The 17,749-nt window shown below is 44.9% G+C and overlaps 1 protein-coding gene across 2 annotated transcripts; it reads right to left on the reverse strand.

Annotated features, from left to right (window-relative positions):
* Positions 1–5,561: 5,561 nt before the first annotated feature.
* On the reverse strand, positions 5,562–16,837 carry HMGB3 (high mobility group box 3). 2 transcript variants are annotated; one of them, XM_061598423.1, is made up of 6 exons: positions 16,707–16,790; positions 13,646–13,804; positions 12,245–12,384; positions 10,388–10,562; positions 6,959–7,117; positions 5,562–5,927 (listed from the first exon to the last, which is right to left on the reverse strand). In XM_061598423.1, the coding sequence occupies exons 2-5, from the start codon at positions 13,793–13,795 to the stop codon at positions 6,965–6,967; spliced, it is 618 nt and encodes a 205-aa protein (XP_061454407.1). In that variant the 5' UTR covers positions 13,796–13,804; positions 16,707–16,790; the 3' UTR covers positions 5,562–5,927; positions 6,959–6,964. The 2 variants fall into 2 exon arrangements, with proteins under 2 accessions (XP_061454407.1, XP_061454409.1); XM_061598425.1 differs by having other exon boundaries at positions 5,562–7,117; positions 16,707–16,837.
* Positions 16,838–17,749: the final 912 nt, after the last annotated feature.

Consider the following 17,749-nt stretch of genomic DNA (forward strand, 5'->3'; position numbering starts at 1 on the left):
AACATCCCCAAGTATTGGCCATGCTGACTGATGGGAGTTGTAATCCAACAACATCTAGAGGGCCACAGGTCAGCCACCCCTCCTGTAGGCCTAAATGGCTAGTTGAACCAATGTACATCTGGGGCCAGATTAAGTAATTTAAGTCAGAAAATTAAGGCATACAGATTCTCTTCATCCATACCCCACTTCTTCACCTTGATGCGTTAAGGTTCAGAAGACATTTTCTGCTTTCTCCATAATATAGTCTGAAGTGGGATTTATAGGAATATTCAGAGTTTTGAAGATTTCATTCTAACTACTGCATATTTTTAAAGTTAGTGTAGCATACCAGCCATGATAATCCCCATTTATAAATATCTCAGCCTCAGTCCCTCCACTCAGCAACATATCCTGCCTTGCAGCGTTTTTAAAAGATTGAGGTAATACAGGGAAATCTTTTGAACACTCAGTCCAGTGATCAGCACTGTTATATAGCATTTATATTTTATTTGTTTTATTATTTGATTTATATCCCGGCCCTTCCTCCCAGCCCAGGATGGTGATTTATATATATTTTAATATATATATTTAAAGGGTAGTCTCACCTCATATGTGCCCACTCAACCACTTAGATCTGTGGAACTAGCACTTCTACCAGTGCCACATAATCATTCCACACTTGCAAGAAATAAATCTTTTAGTGTGGCAGTACCTACCCTTTGGAACTCCCTGCCCATTGATATTAGGCAAGCACAATCACTGTATAGTTTTCAGCACCTACTAAAATTATTTTTGTTCCAGCATGGAATTTTAGGAGATATGAATGCTTTAAAGTTACTGATTTTTATTTTAAATTTATATAACTTGTTTTTAATGCTTGTTTTTATTGGTATTTTAAATGAATATTTTAAACTGTCTTGTAAACTGCTTTGTTGTCTTATGTTCAGTGATTTATATATTTTGTTAAATAAAAATAAAATATTTATTGGAAATGACAAGTGGGACCTCCAATAAAATGCTCAGGGTTCTAGCCAGCCATGCCCTTTTCCACGTTACTCCATTCCATCTACCTCCTCCCTCCCCGCCTCAGCGTTCCATGCTGAGCATGTTCAGGTCTCATTGGGCTGCTTTGGTTGTTTTCGCCCTTCCCTTCAGTATTTTTATACTTCTGCATACCTTGGTGCATTCCTCCCTGCCAGCCTCCTACCTTCCCCCTTACATAAGGAGCAACACGCTCACAATAAGTTTATCGGATTAAAAATATTTATTGTATTTCTATCCCCCCTTTTCTCCAAGGAACTCACGGTGGTATACACGGTTCTCCCCCTCCTCATTTAATCCCAACAAGCCTGTGAGGTAGGGTAGGCTGAGAGGAAGTGACTGGCCCAAGGTCACCCACTGAGCTTCATGGCTGAATGGGGATTTGAATCCTGGTCTCCCAGGTCCTAGTCCAACCCTCTAACCACTACACCACACTTCACATGAAAACTATTAGGTACTCGGGATCGATCCACACAAGACAAGTGCCACCTGAATTGTTACCTACAGGGGAATTTGCCATGCAGACAGCTGCTTCCACACAGTAAGTTCAGCACAGGGATTCCACCCTTCCTTCCATCACCTAGCCTTGGTAGGAGAATGGTGCAGGCAACATGACAGAGAAATCCCACAGCTTGTGTGCCACCACAGAGAAGGGGCTTGCCCTGCAGACAGCAGAACATCTTCTAGAGGTAGCAATTTCCAGCCATTTTGGGACACAAAGGCCTTGGACTGGGTTGTAAGCCAGGATATAAACCCGGAAGTACTAGCAGTAAAGGGCCCTCCTCTAGCTTCTACTTCTGCCACTGACAGACTCATTGGATATAGGGCCTTTTCCACATTAGTTTCCAGTTAGTCAGTGTGGTGTAGTGCTTAAGAGTGCTGGACTAGGACCTGGGAGACCAGAGTCTGAATCTCCACTCAGCCACATTAAGCACACAGGCTGACCTTGGGCCAGTCACTGTCTCTTAGCCTATCCTAACTCACAGGATTGCTGCGAGGATAAACTGGAGAGGGGGGGAAAGCATTTATACCACTTCAAACGCCTTGGAGAAAAGGTGGGATTTAAATATAATAAATAAGATTTTAAAATACCACAAATGTTCCACATACTTTTAGCTTCGTGAAGGTAAAAAAGTCTCCTGTAGGAATCCTCTCCTGTAAACTATTCATCTCACTTGCTAGCTAATGCATATATAGCTCCATCCCCACACTAGATAAGACTCCTCCATCAGCCAGCCAGATCTGTATTTCCATTCAGCTCAGGCACAACATTTTCTTCTGGCAGCAATCAGGTACCATCAGTTCTAAAGAAGATAACAAGCCAATTCTGTTTGTTTTGATTTTAAAAAAAGAAACATACAAAATAAATGTCTTCACAGAGATACGAAGTTAATCCAGAGGTAGCCAGCGTAGCACCCTGCAAACGTTACTGGACTACAGCGCTTATCCTTGACCACTGGCCATACTGGCTGGTGTTGATGGGAGTTAGAATCTACAAATATGTGGAGAATACTATGCTGGCTACCCCTACACTAAGCCTGCAAGAGTGCAGATCACGCAGCTGGAATGGCGGAAAAGTTTGCAAGCATTTAAAACTAGACGTACACACAAAACCTGAGGAGTACTTTTAAGATGAGGAACAGACTGCAAAGTACAATGAATGCTGGTGATTCCCCTGCGTCTCCCTCCCCCGAAGCAGTATTGCCCAGCATGGACACCCAGTCCAATTCTTTGAGCTTGGAAACTCATTGGATTATGACTGAGGTAGTTCCTGAGCTCACAAGTTTGCTCTAGCTCTTGCCTTTACACTGGTAACCGCTGCACCTGATGGGGCACCCGATGGAGTTACTGACCATGGGGCCAATTTCTGATTTTCTCCCCCCATCCCCCCCCCCTTTGAAAAGATAGTGTACACTTAAGCAACACAGCACAAAAAAATATCAGTAGGGCTCTGTCCCACACCTTGCCCCGGTGACCAGCCTCCCACACTCTGAAGGTGGCGAGCCTTTGGCACTCTAGATGTTGCTGAACCACAACTCCCATCATCCCTGCCCATGCTTGCTGGGGATGATGGAAATTGTAGTTCAGCCACATCTGGAGTGCCAAACAGTTGCCACCCTTGCTTGGAGCAGGTGTGAGGAACCTTTGGCCCTGCAGATGTTGCTGAACTACAGCTTCCATCATCCCTGGCCTTGCTGGGGCTGATGGGAGTTGTAGTTCAGCAACATCTGGAGGGCCAAGTGTTCCCTATACCTTATACCTGTAAGTTTCCAGCAGATGATTATATAAGCCACAATACTGCCTCAACTCTGCAGTTTTAGAAATTATCCATGTTTGAACACAACCAGCAGGGGATGGAGAAATAACAAATGGAGAGGAATGACAAAATCACAATGTTTTGGGTTAGCAATTGGATCCTCTAGAAAGGCAATAAGGACATGAGACGCCTGTCCCTGAATCCCATGCTATGGCCCGGCTATACAGCATTGTACTGCTTTTTCTACTGGGGGGGGACCCCCACCACCACTTGCTGAACCTTACTCTATAGCATCTTTCGTTTCATCCAGTTTGTAAGTTTGGTCTTGTTAGTTTTAAACATGGAAGCAACTTTTGAATACTGCTTGCGTGTTTCTGGACTACGTACATCCACATATATGACGAGTCTTTATTGTGGGATGGCAGCACTGCTCAAGGTTTTTTAACATTAAATTTATATCCTACCCTTCCTGCCAAATGAGGCCAGGGCTACTCAAGGACGATCCCTTGGATAGCATTTTTCACATTGCTGGTAACCACGGCACCAATGAGTTTCCCAATCAAAATATTCTAGCAATCAACAAAACACACTGCAGTCCTAACTATAATCTTAGAAGCAAACCAACTTTGCACTGTGGAAATGACAGAAGCTGCAGACTACTGGGCATGAAGTCCATGCTTTAGTCTTCACCAGTGTTGGTGCAAATGGAACTGATTTAAGGACTATTTCCCCATAAGATTATCTGGAGCTTGACATGCCAGAAGGCAATGAGGTGCAACCGGAGGGGGGGGGGAAGAGTAGCCCTGAGGGCCATTGAATCCAATACAATAAGCAGCCCCAGTCATAAAATAACCACACATTTAAGTTCCCCATACAGCAGACGGGAGAAAGGGATTGCCTTAGGCAAGAGACTTGTAGCAAGTCAATGGCCAAAAGTAAGATGAGTTAGTGATTTCCTAATCCACAGCTCTTAATGCTATACTAGTTTCTCAAGGTATGACAACTTATAAAACTACCCACAGCTAGTTTAACAAGGCATTTTTTAACCATTTTATTTTTGGTGTGAGAAACATAGTGGTACACTCTCATACATACACATATGCACAAACCCCTTTTTTCCAGATGTGGCAGCTTCATTGTCCAACATGTGGTCGGTTTCACACAACTCCAACTGCACATGAATGGAAGATGCCAGTAGCCATCCTAAACAGATAACAGCATGCATACAGCTTGCACTTTATTTTTGGGCTGGGGAAGGCAAGAAGAGAGAAGTCAAAATTCAACTTCCAAACCACTACAAAAGTTGCATTTACAGCTACTGGGGGATCAGTTGTGACCAAGTTCGATTTGGACTCAGTTCTTTAACTAGACAGGTGAAAAGTCTACCTGACTCAAATTATTTTTAAGTAGCAGAGAACATAGTAGGAGAAAAGAGAAAGGGCCTTCCCCATCATGGCAGATTATGAAAGACTCTCCTGAGGGGTTCAACTGATCCCCTCATAACTGGGTATTAAAAAATGCCTTCTGAAATAGTCCAAGTTAATTTTCCTTTTTTTTTGGCTTCTCTATTGCTTTATCTTAAAAAGATCTACAAGCTCCCTTGAGCTGACATTTGCCTAGAAATGTAAGATATAGAATAGTTCTCAATCCAGACTACCAGGAGCTGGGCTCAGATAGTTGCTCAGCCATAAATCAAATTGGATAGTCTTGGGGATGTGTCACTACCTCAGCCAAATCTACCTCACAGGGCTGTTGTGGGGATTAAACAGAACAGCAGCTATGTATACTGCTCCAAATCACTACCAACTTGTCCTATTGATTTTGGTGGGACCCAAGTACAAGTAACCTGTTCGATTACAGTGGGTTGGATCCAGACTTAGTTGCATTTGGATCCCACCAAAATCAGAACAAGCTGCTCAGGATTTTTTGAGTTCCATGGATTTCAGTGGGACCCACATGCAAGTAACTTAAGTCTGGATCCAACCCAACCCTTCATTCTGTATACAGTGACATAATGTAACTTGGCCTTCTCAACGAAGTAGAGGAATTCAAATCTACCTCCCCCACCCGAGTAATGGTCAAGTATGGCATATTGGACCCATCCCTTTGCAGAAATGTTGTAAGCCCATAGAGATATTAAGAGAACAAGGCAAAGAGCAGATGCCCAAGACTGCCCCTGAAAGATTCAGCAATGAAAACTTATTGCCGTCTAATATTTCTCCTACCAATGATTGGACAGCTGATGGGCAAGGGAGGGGGAAAAAAACACACCATGAGTCTGAAACAGTTTAAACACAGGACAAAAAAAGGCACATTTTAATATTTACAAAGCATAGCATTTGGGCTATAAAGGTACCCAACACAGCTAGAAAGAAACATCTGCTCCCTCTTAGTCACCTACCTTTCCAAATGGTGGTATTCACACAATTTAAGGTCACAAGTCTCCTACTTTCAAAGGAATAAAAGATTCAAACTTGCATAGCATCTTTAACTCAAGTAGTCACCTTTCCTAGACTAGTATTAAAACTGTCCATCATGTTCATCCTTGAGGAAGTGGAAAAGTATTTGCTAAAAGTTTTAAATCGGTCCACTGGCTGGGTTGATGCTGCCAGAACTGCTAACTTTTTGTCGTTTTGCTGCTGCAGGTAACCTTGTTAAAAGCAGAAAATTTTAGAATATTGTCAAGAAGTTTTAAAAATGTAATACTGTTTATTTTTTGCTTCAAAAACATTTCAGCATTCTAAACATACAAAAAACCAACATAACGTTTTTTGCAAATTTGTGTTTCTCTTTTTTTAAGTACAGAGTGTTTTTGAACTTGTTTTCTGGGCCCTCTCTTCACTTTTTAAGCTGACAACGAAGAGACCTACAGTTTCCGTTTAAAAACTACCCCACTTAACTAAAAAAAAGGGAAAAAAGTTTCCATACAATTTCTCATGCCAGCTGAAGTCCCCCCCCTCCCTTTCCACAACTAAGAATGGCCGCAGAATGCTAGTTTCACTATATACAGAAAGACAACTTTAAGCTAAATGGACGCCCACTGTAGTGTAAATAGATCTACTTTCGCAGAGCGTGCTTTGAGACACAACCCCTCCGTGGAAGAGCATTACAACCTTCCTCAAGTCATACGCCTTCCCCCTCCGAGGCATCACCGCTCAAAGCATGAACCACAAGAATCTGTCTAGTTTTTACAAACTATAGATATGTACAGTTTTATAACCCAGGATTTTCTAGCCAATAACCATATAGTTAAAACACCACCTTACAAATTAAAAAATAAGATGCTTGAGAAACATTTTAAATGCTTTGTTACACCAACAAGAAAGTGCACAGAGTTGAGGAGAACACGAGAGCATCTTGCTTCCACTTTTTTGTTTCAAAAATGTTTGGAAATATGTACAACTTTGTTACAGTTTCAGGGTGCCCAAGGACACCCATGGCCACTTAATGTAAACCATGGTTTGTTTTTAGTTTTTCCTTCCTTCCTGTATTTTCCTAGAGCACGTTATTTAATTTTTTTCCCAAAGAAGCTACCGTGAGGTCAGAATTCAAATTGTGTCATTAAACCTAATAAAAAGGGCAAATAAGACACCATCTTAAATAAGAGGTGCAGGTTTGTTTTCTCTTTTTCCGAATGGTGTTTCCCCTACTCTATGGTATTCACATGGAGACAAATATTACAGTTTCTCATTCGTCATCCTCCTCCTCATCTTCCTCCTCTTCATCATCTTCTTCATCCTCTTCCTCCTCTTCTGCCTTTTTCCGAGCTGCAGCAGCCGCTTTGGCCGCTGCACTCTTTGCGCCATCGAACTTGCCTTTAGACTTGTAGTCTGCAACATCCTGCAATAGCAAGAGGATGACTTTCACTGGCCTTTGCATTATCAGCACGTGTACCCTTTAAGGGAACTCAGGATAGCCACTCTCAAGTGCAAAAAGCTTGAGCGCTATTGCACACACCTCGGGGTTGGGTGGCTGTAGGGAAGGTAACCAGGATTAGACCAAATCCTAAAAAACGGATAGCCAGTAAGGACAATTTTATTAGATTGCAACTTCTTTCGTTGGAGCCCGGTGGTAGTTCTTATGAACAGCAATTATTAATGCTTGCAAACAAAGGCTTGGATACCAAGAACTTTGGGAATACCCTATCTGCCCTCTTGCACCCCACAAGATGCTGCTGCTCCTGGAGCCGTGTGACATGCAACACAGGAGGGAAGACACACCTGCACAACAGGAGCAGAACCTTCTCTCATTCACACAAGGGGTTCTTTGCATTTACAACTGCGACACTGTGCATTCTGCACTTCTAGTAGGGAAAATTTTGTACCGCCATACAACAGGAACAGCCCTCTAGGTTTTGTTGGACTAACCACTCCCATCAGCCCTGACAATGGACTATACTGGCTAGGGGTGATGGGAATTGGGACTCAAAAGTGTCTGGCCACAGGTTCCCCATCTTTACCATGCAGAGTAAATGCAAGCAAACCTGCATTTTCTCCAACCCTTCTCATTAGGAAGAAGAGCAAAAGGAGCTCTACAGTGTCCTGGAACTCTCAACCCCTGAATATCTGAATCAGCAACAAACCGACCATTGCCACACAAAAGGTACCACCCAACGCCTCCAATTTACAAGCATCAATTATGATGAAAAGCCACAGAAACAGTTTCCAGATCCAATTCAAAGTGCTAGTGTTAACCTTCAAAGTCCTAGTTTGGGACTGGGTTACTTTAAGAAGCTCTACTACCCACAGGACCTTGCCCATACGACAAGCCGTGCTTTGGCAGTCCTGCTTGTGTGCCCACAGGGAAGGTCAACGTACACACGAGGTGGGGTCTTCTTGGAAAGCGGCCCTTCCTGTCTGACTTAGGCTTGACCCCTTTAAAAGCTTTTAAAGATGGCCTTGGAAAACTGTGTCTTAACTGTTGCCTTTCCTTCAGAATGTTACTGACTTGGTATGATTCAGAATATCCCTCCCATATTTATGTATGTAACTTTAACACTTTTTTTAAAGGGTGGGGATATAAACTAGTTTGTGAGATCTGAAGTCTATTCTCAGCTTCTCCACCTTCCATTCCTACCAGCAGAATCATGTTCCCCAAGTCCACCCTTCCTGAATCAGTGGTACTGGCTTCCAGTCCATTTCAAGATGCAATTCAAGATGGCGGTTGTTACCAATGAAGTCCTAAACCAGCCTTTCCCAACTAGTGGGCCACCAGATGTTGTTGGACCACAATTCCCATCTTTCCTGACCATTGGCAATGCTGGCTGAGGCTCATTGGGAGTTGTGGTCCAACAACATCTGGTGGCCCACTAGTTGGGAAAGGCTGCCCCTAAACCATGTGTGGGGAACCTTTGGCCCTCCACGTTACCGAACTGCAACTCCGATAATCCCTGGCCATTGGCCATGCTTGCTGCGGCTGATGAGAGTTGTAGTTCAACAACATCTGGAGGGCCAGAGATTCCCCACACCTGCCCTAAACAGAACGACTTTTCTCATGTGGATCTGCCCATCCTTTCAGATTAGCTGTTGCACATTTGTTGGATGCACCGCTGCCTCCTGAGACAAGGTTGGGCAGTGCATGCAAGGGCTCTCTGCATGGTGGTGCCCCATGTGTGGAAATCCCTGGCGCAACAGGTGAGCATATCTTTCTTTTATTTGTTCTGCCAGCAATTGGAAAACACTCCTTTTAAAAACAAGGTTTTGATTCTGTTCATGCGTAGTGTATTGATACACAAGGGCTGACCTTTTGTGGCTTTTGCTGCCAGTGTTAGTTTGATCGTTTACGTTTTAATGGTGGAATCACTGTTGTTCTTATGCTTGCTTTTATATTTGTAAGCTGCTTTGAGCAACTCCTTCCTGGAGGAGAAAAGGTAAATTATAAATTTTAAAAAAATTATGCCATACGACACAGCTTAGCCACCTCTTGAATACCTTAGCTACCTCTCTTCAAAATTCCTTGAATTTCAGGACAGACAAAAGAAAGTCCTATTTCTTCACACAGCACGTAGTTAAACTATGGAATTCGCTCCTACAAGAGACAGTGACAGCCACCAACTTGAATGGCTTTAAAAGAGGATTAGACAAACTCATGGAGGACAGGGCTGTCAATGGTGCTAGCCATGAAGGCTATGTTCTCTAATGGAGAATGCCTCTGAATACCAGCTGCTGGGAACTGCAAGTGGGTAGAGGGCACTGGCGCACTCAGGTCCTGCTCACGGGCCTCCCACAGTCATCTAGTTGGCTACTACGAGAACATGATGTTGGAGTAGGTGGGCCTTTGGCCTGACCTAGCAGGGATTAGTTGTGTTTTGCTGCCCTGGGCTCCTGCTGGGAGGAAGGGCAGGATAGAAATCAAATAATAAATAAATAAATGCTTTCATTTAAAAGCTTTCAAGCCTTTTAGCAGAGTCCATCACTATTACTTTGTGATGGAGGGGGAGAGAGAGAAAAAGAGGCATATTCTTAAAAAGCTGTAAACGCATTCCCCTTTGGGCTGGCCTCTGGGAGTCAGGACTAAGTTAGCAAGAGCAGGGAAGCTTTACAATTAAAATATCCAGAGTGTTAATAGTGTTTTGCTTCAGTTACCCCCTTCGAGCCTCCAGGACAGAGTGGGCTAGTACACTTCTTATGCAGCAAAGGGGTGTGCCAAGGTTTCCTCCAGTGAAGATGGCCAAGGCCAGCAAGCTCTATCTTACCAGTGTAGACGTTCGAAGGCCTTGATGACACCTCTAAGCCAACTTTTAAGCACATCTACCTGGTAAGCATGTACTCCCTGATTTAACTGGAACCGATTCCAGTGAAGGAGCTATCAATAGGCTTAGAATGTACCTTTAGCTGGAAAATCACTAACTGGGAGCACCACATGCATTAGTGAAGCTCCCTTTAAAGCAGTCTTCTCCAACCTGGCATGCTTCAGATGCTGTTGGACTCCCATCAGCCAAGCAGCAATTGCTAGGGCTTATGGAAATTGGCAGCCCAGCAAAGCATCTGGAGGGCACCAGTCTGGAGAAGGCTGCTTTGCAATGTTGACACGAGTCCGGAGTTTCATTTTTGGAGAAAGGCAAGCAACAGTCCTTTTGCACCACATGGACAGAAGCCACCTGAGCCTTACCTTTTCATATTTCTCCTTCAGTTTGGCAGCCTTGTTGTTGTAAGGCTGTTTCTCCCCATCACTGAGGTTGTTCCACATTTCGCCCAGTTTCTTTGCCACGTCTCCAATGGAGATGCCAGGATTAGTGGATTTTATCTTGGGACGGAATTCTGAACAGAACAGGAAGAATCCAGACCTTGCAGAGGGAAGGAGACAAACCACAGTTGAGAGCTGTTGATGGTGGCCAAGGGTATGTTACCTACACTACTCACAAACTGGTTTAGACTGGGACCTGTGAGACCAGGGTTCAAATCCCCACTCAGCCATGAAGCTCAATGGGTGACCTTGGGCCAGTCATTGCCTCTCAGCCTAACCTACCTCAAAGGGTTGTTGTGATGGTAACATGGAGAGGTGAAAACCATGTACACCACTTTCAGCTTCTTGGAGGAAGGTGGTATATAAATGTAATAAATAATAACAGTAGCTTCCTCTCCCCAACAAGTTATTTGGTTCAGATGTAACACTATGATTCAGTGTTGAATATATGAGCCTCAAATTTGCATGCTCCCCCTGGCGCGACTGCAAGGAGATTGGAAGCTCTAAGCCACAGTTTATCTGGGCTCAGACATAACAAGTTTTTGCTCTTAGCTGAAAAATAGAAACAAAAGCTTCAATCTCCTCCTTGCAGCCATGCTTGCAGAGAAGGGGAAGATCACGAGTCCGATGCTTGGTCATATAGTACTAAATCAGCTTTCCCCAGACTGGTGCTTTCCAGACATTGTTGGACTACAACTCCCATCTTCCCTGACAACTGGCCATAGTTGATGTGAGTTGCAGCCCAGCAATATTTAATTGGCACCAGGCTGGGGACAGTTGCCAGCTAAACCATTTTAGCATTGCATTCAAACGAGGCCGGTGTGTAAGTAAGCACTAGGGATTCAAAGATTCCCACAGGTGCCAAGTCTTTCTTTTTGGGGGAGGGGGGCGCAGGAGAAATCCATGACTGGTATGAAACCAGTTAGAGAAGATATAATTTAGCCGTATGAACTAGGAATTCCCTGCTTTAAATTCAACTTGCAAAAACTGACGAGATGGACTTTGGCAAGCCACTAGTCCTCAGCATCAGCATCCCCACCCCCACAAAATGTCATACGGAGACACTCCTGGCCCATCTTCCAGGAGTGTTGCAAGCATTATGTGAAACACTGAACGCTCTAGAGTGCTATTAAATAAATAATAAAAATAGATCAGGATGGTCAAGCGAAGCCAAGATTTCAAGCTTGTATCCCCTACCCCTACCAGGATAGTCACAAAAGTAGCAAATGGTGCCCCTATCAATCAGCTACTGAGTTCCAAGATTTCAAGCTTTGGTAATCGGACATTAGAAGCGTTTTAAAAAGCAGTAATGCCTAACAACTACCTTGAAAACACTCAAGTCTTTCCAACCGTTTGTTAATAACGGGTTAATTCTCCCCAAAAATGCAGCAGAGGGAGAAGTTGCAGTCAGCTCTGAAGAGAGTTTGTTAAAAAGAGTTTTTTGTAGCTTCAGCTCACCAGCCCTGTGGAAAGGGCCACAGCTCAGAGGTGGAGCACGTGCTTTGCACGCAGAAGGTCCCGGGTTCAATCCCCAGCATCTCCAGGTAGACCTGGGAGAGACTCCTGCCTTAAACCTGGGAGAGCTGCTGCCAGTCAGTGTAGACAACACAGAGCTAGATGGACCAACAGTCTGACTCGGTATAAAGCAGCTTGCTGTGCAGCTCTATTGCCACATCTACCTCTCTTTTAGAAAACAAAATGCAGGTTGCAATATTTTACCTAACAAGTCTGGGAATTTGAAGAAGGAAGTTACAGACACACTTATGTAGGGAAGTTACTTACGGTGGCCGTTTGGGGGCATTGGGGTCCTTCTTCTTCTTGCCACCCTTCGCTGGCCCATAATCCTTCATTTCTCTATCATACCGTACTTTGTCCGCTTTAGCCATCTCATCAAATTTACCCTTCTCTTTGCTTGACATGGTCTGAAAGTCAAACACAGCCAGTAACTCGCGCGTCTCTCCCTCAAAAAAAAAAAAGAAGACACAAGCCACAAATGACAGCAGGAGGGAAGGACCATTGCTCAAGAGGTAGAGTGCATGTTTTGCATGAGGAAGGTCCTAAGCAAAGATCTCTGCCCAGGACCCTGCAGAGCTGTCGCCTACTCAAGTAAGCAGTGCTAAGCTAATGGACCAATGGTCTGACATAGCAGATTACTATGTTCCAAAAATAAAATAAAAAAAGTCTGAGATGCTCTCAAGAATCTGAAGTAGAACTGACACTCCAGGTTCTCGTTGCCAAGCCCAAATCTGTGGGTTGTATTCAACTAAGTCCTACGTAAGTCACATTCATTAACTTCAGTGGGTCTACTCTGAATAGGACTCGTGTCGAATATAACCCTGTAGGGGCCACTGGCTCGTGTTTACATGCGTTAGATCCAATGGAGATAGGCTCCATATTAAGACTGCACACAGCGCGCAGAAGACTCTCCTCTCCAAAGGAAAATGCAAACCACTGTATTTTACTCCAAAGCTTCCTGTATACACAATTTGTAAACACAAATCCTTACAGCACATCCTTAATAGGTTAACCACAGCTAGAGCTGTGCAAATACTGTCATTGACAATGCAGAGTATCAGTAACCAACATGGTACTCTCCAGAAGACAATGCAGAGTATCAGTAGTCAATGTGGTGCCCTCCAGAAATTTTGAGCTACAGCTTCCGTCCTCCTTAGCCGGCATGGCCAATGGTCAAGCATGACGGGAGCTCTACTCTGTAACATCTGGAGAGCACCTTGTCGGCTACCCAGAAGTAGAGATTCTGCATCCTCTACTTTGTTACTATTATTTATTAGTAGTAATATTAAACTTATTAGCTGCTTGTTACTCAAAAGGTCTCCAAGCAACTTACATATGGGGTGGGGAACGTGTGACCTTCCAGATGTTGCTGGACTCCAATTCCCATCATCCTTGGCCATTGTCCATGGTGGCCAGGGCTGATGAGAGCTATAGTTTGGCAGCATCTGGAGGACTGAAGGCTCCCACACACTTAACTTAAAAGAGAAGATGCACACAAGGTTTCAGAGCCCTGAGACCTAGCCCTTGGTGGATAAACAAGGGTGAAGCTTTTGCTTTAAAGTTGAAATCTTCTGTGTGTGTGCTTTAAAGTCCAGGGAACACATCGCCTGTTCTCATCAGACCATCATCTTTAGAGCAAGTGTGAGAATCTGGCATTGAAGACAATACCTTCCACCTCTCCGAGCACTTCTTGGAGAATTCTGCAAAGTTGACAGGAACTTCTGGGTTTTTCTTCTTGTGCTCTTCACGGCAGGTCTGAACAAAGAAGGCATAAGCAGACATCTTCCCCTTCGGCTTTTTCGGGTCACCTTTAGCCATTTTTATTCTCTGGGAAAATATTTTAACACACACACCCCAACAAACAATTTAAGTTGTGTGTACTAGGCAAGCAAACATATTGCCAGGCTACCCTCAGGCTGGTTAAGAATAAGGGAGCCTGACTGACACATGCATGCATGGCACTAAAGAACTCACAGCCAAAAGGTACCAATTTCTGTCCAGTGAGAAATTGCATGTTCTTGAGCTGACATGGGCACTGCAAATCTTCTACTTGCCTGTCCACATCTTTACTGCATAGCATCAACTACTAGTTCAATTGCTTATATATGATGATCAAGCACATGTGTGAACCAGCCCATAATGCCAGAGTACCAAACGGTTAACTAATACACACAGTTGTGGCTTGCAGACCCAGTAAGAGAATGCCCCTATCACTTCTTCAGAACTTCAAACAAATAAATAATACATTTCATGTCAAGAGTATCTGTCATTCATCTTATGTGGGCACTTTTCACTACTACCAGCATTTCCAAAATAGTGCCTCTGAAATTGGTTAAAATATGCTGAAAGAGTTTATGGTATTACAGCACGAGTTATAAGGTTCACGTTGCTCCACTAAGAGGCATAGTTTAGATGTCAGGGTGGCCACTAATTTATTTTATCTCCAGAACAGTTACTAAGTTTTTAGACATGAAAGCATCTTTCCCCATCTAGTTTCCTGAAAAAGCAACCATTTGTGGGGTTAAAAAAGGGGGGGCTGCTCACAATGTTTTATTTAAAAAAAATGTGTTTAATCAGTATTTGCAATAAAATTTAAAAAGTTAAAAATAATTTTCTTCCAAGATATACTGCCTTGATTTCTTCCTATCCAGAAAAAAATTTAAGGATAGACACCCCCCTTTAAAAAAAAGTTGCATTTCCTTTTCCCTAATTTTTTTTTAAATCCTATTTCAGTCCCTTATTAAAAGGCTGCATGACGATCTGAAAAAGTTTCAGATGAAGATTTGGGGGGGGGGCTGCATTTTGTTTCCTTATGCCTTTGCGCCCCTCATGTCCCTTACTCCCCTGCCCCCAAGGTCATTGGAGAGAGAAAAAACCTCTTTTTTCATCGTTATCATATTGGGACAAGTGGCCTTTAAAGAGCCCCTTTACTACCGTAGCGAACGCAGCTGGGATCGCTATATATTTGCTGGAAAGCCTCCGACAAGATAGCTGGGTTGAAAAGAGAGAGGAGGGGAAAAAACGACAGGTCACCAAAGACACCAATAATTCATCTTCCATTTTGTGTAATGTTTACTCATGAAAGAAAGTGCCCCTCAAATAAGCCCTTGGGCTCTCCTAGGGGGTGCCTTGGGCCGGGGGGGGCCAAGCCAGCCGAAGCTGGGGTAGACAACGGGGTTCTTGCCCTTTGCTATAGCAATCTCTATAGTCTTGGTGCTAGCTAAGGCAGGGATATGGTGAGAAGCCTTCCCCTCGCCCATAGCCAGCTCCATTCGCTAAAATGGCTTCTCCACTACAAGGCAGTGAGGCTGCTATGCCTAACAAAGCCAGCGGCGCCCGTCTGCCGAAATAAACTCCCCAGGCGGGCAAACCAAAGCAGCCAGCCTCCCCAACACCAGCCAGCCTGGTAGAAAAAGCGCCCCTCTTTCCTACGAGGGGGTCCAGGGGGCGCCCAGGGGTCGGGAAAGGCCCGAAAAGCAGCTTTGAAGCAGCCTCCCCCCTTCCTCCCGTTTCCCTGCTTAGCGCAATAGTCTGTATAACAAAGACTGCCATGCAGCCATTACAAGCCCCGGCTACACTCGTCCGCGTCGAAGGGAAAAAGTGCAAAAAAGCCCAACCCGGCCCCAACAGACCCCGCCAAGGGCACAGACAGGTAGAGATAAACCGTTGGGGGCGATGGCGAAAGCTTCGGGGGCTCTGCGGGGCTCCCCCGCGGGTTTCCCCCCCCCACGCCGCTCCCCCTCCCCGCCTCTCTGTTGCCTTTACACGTCTTTCTTCCCTTCGCCGTACCACTGAAACGCCAGCCATATTAATGCACAGAGAGAGCTCCAGCAGGCAGCGGCAGGGCGAGGGAGAAACGGACCGGGGCTTAGCGGCGGACGGAGCGGGACGAGGGGCACCTTTTTAGGGAGGGGAAACGAAAATAAGGAGGAAACGAAAGGTTCGGGACGGGTCGGGAGGCGAGGGGGGGAGAAAAAAACAACAGACTAAAGGGGGAGGCGGGCGAGATAAATGTGTGCGTTCCTCTCCGGGACGCGCAGGGCTTATCCCTGTCAGATGCTAAAGCGACAGCCATTATTAATGCAGAATAAACAGCAGGCACCAGCACTGCGCACGGCAAGGCAACTTTCATGCCCCCCGATCCCCAAGAATGGCAAGCCAGGCGAGAGGCAACACGCATGGACGAAACGATCGGAGGCGCGGGGCTCGCACGCCCGTTAAGCGGGAGATCCCTGCCCATGCGGGGAAGTTAATGCACCAGCCATATTCCACTACAGGAGCAGAAAATCCACGCTGCCCGGCATTTACTTTGTGTGGGCATATTATTTTCCCTGCAGAGAGCAGAGGCACCCTCAACTGACAATTTAGATTTCCACCCTTTAAAACAAAAATTAAGTCTAGCTTTACGCCGCACCGCCCCCCCTTCCCCCCCTATCAAAAATAAAATAAAATAAAAACCCAGTTGCATTTACACTCGGATCCGGGACAAGCCTGATTTCCTCACGCCTCGTTAAGAGGCAGGCTGGGGAGAAGCCAAGAGATAAAAGTTTATTGGGAAATATATATAAAATAAAACCTGGAAATCTAAAAAAAAATGCCAAAGGGAATTTTTTTTTACTAAAAAGGAATTAAAAATGGAGCGAATTTTTTTTAAAGGATGGAAATTTAAGAGGGTCAGAAAAGCGGTCGCCTCCCGGAAAAAAAGTTGCAAAGTGCTCCAGGAACCTACCTGTATTGTTCGCTTTAACCTAGGCGATAAGCAAGGGAAGAGAGCGAGGCGCACAGACGACGCGCTAAGACTCAGCGCTAGTAGCTGGGGCTCAGCCTCGCGTTGGCTGCCTACGAGAGCGGCCTGATTGGCTGCGGGGCTCTGCCGTTTAAAACAACCTCCTCGCTCTGCTACTGGCCGAGAGGCTCCTGAATATTAATCAGAGCCCCGAGCCTATTGGCTGGAGCCGGTTAAGTCATTCATTCAAAAAGAACACCCGCCTGGCAAAAGGGAGCCCACATACATATATATAAAACCAAGCCACAAACCACTCCAGAGAAAGAAGGGGGGGGGGGAGAGAGTTTGTGGAGGAGTAGTAGTAAAGTAACAGGAACTGGGTAGGCGCTGAAAGGAGCTGTAGAGCGACAGTCTTACAGCACACCTGATCTGGCAGGTTTGGGGTTTCTTATTCTTTTGCAAAACCAGCCAAGTCTAGGATCTTAGAAGTCCTTAAGAAGAAGATCCTGCACAGCCCGATCGTCACTCGTGCATGCTCGGGAGTTAAGCCCGCACAGTTCAAGGGGGCTTGCGGGCACACAACCCGACTTTTAGATTCGAGTCTGGCTTTCCTGCAAACCCTGCGCTCTTAAGCGTGTATTTAGGAAACAAGCCCCTCTGAACTCTTGCGGAATGCCCTTCCGAGTAAGCAAACCAGGAATAAGCTTGGGTAGCATTGAAGGGTGCTTGCCCCAAAACTTGGAAAAAAGTTGTACACATGGGATTTCCTGGAATGCAAGACCACAGCCCTTTCCTTTTCTGGCACCCCTACTTAAGTGTAAATTCTATTGGTTCCAGACGGGCTTCCTTCTAAGTAAACATGCATAATGTCAGGCTGCTCATATGTTTAGGGAAAGAGAAACCGGGCTGCAATCGACAACATAATTACCGCAGCATGACGACGTGGGAGTCAACAAACTCATATATCTGGTCCCCTTTCATCTACATAGTCACACACAGAGAAACTTATATTCTATTAAGTGAAAACAACTTGCCCTTAAACGCAC

Source organism: Rhineura floridana, chromosome 16 (assembly GCF_030035675.1).
Source record: "Rhineura floridana isolate rRhiFlo1 chromosome 16, rRhiFlo1.hap2, whole genome shotgun sequence".
NCBI lineage: Eukaryota > Metazoa > Chordata > Lepidosauria > Squamata > Rhineuridae > Rhineura > Rhineura floridana.

Bases quoted from the DNA above. Each gene is read 5' to 3' on its own strand.
- HMGB3 (XM_061598425.1), bottom strand. From the start codon at position 13,795: ATGGCTAAAGGTGACCCGAAAAAGCCGAAGGGGAAGATGTCTGCTTAT. The intron at 10,563-12,244 runs GTAAGTAACTTC...TCCCTCTGCAAG, and splicing joins AATGCCCCCAAACGGCCACC to GTCTGGATTCTTCCTGTTCT. The intron at 7,118-10,387 runs GTAAGGCTCAGG...TTGCTATTGCAG, and splicing joins TGAAGGAGAAATATGAAAAG to GATGTTGCAGACTACAAGTC.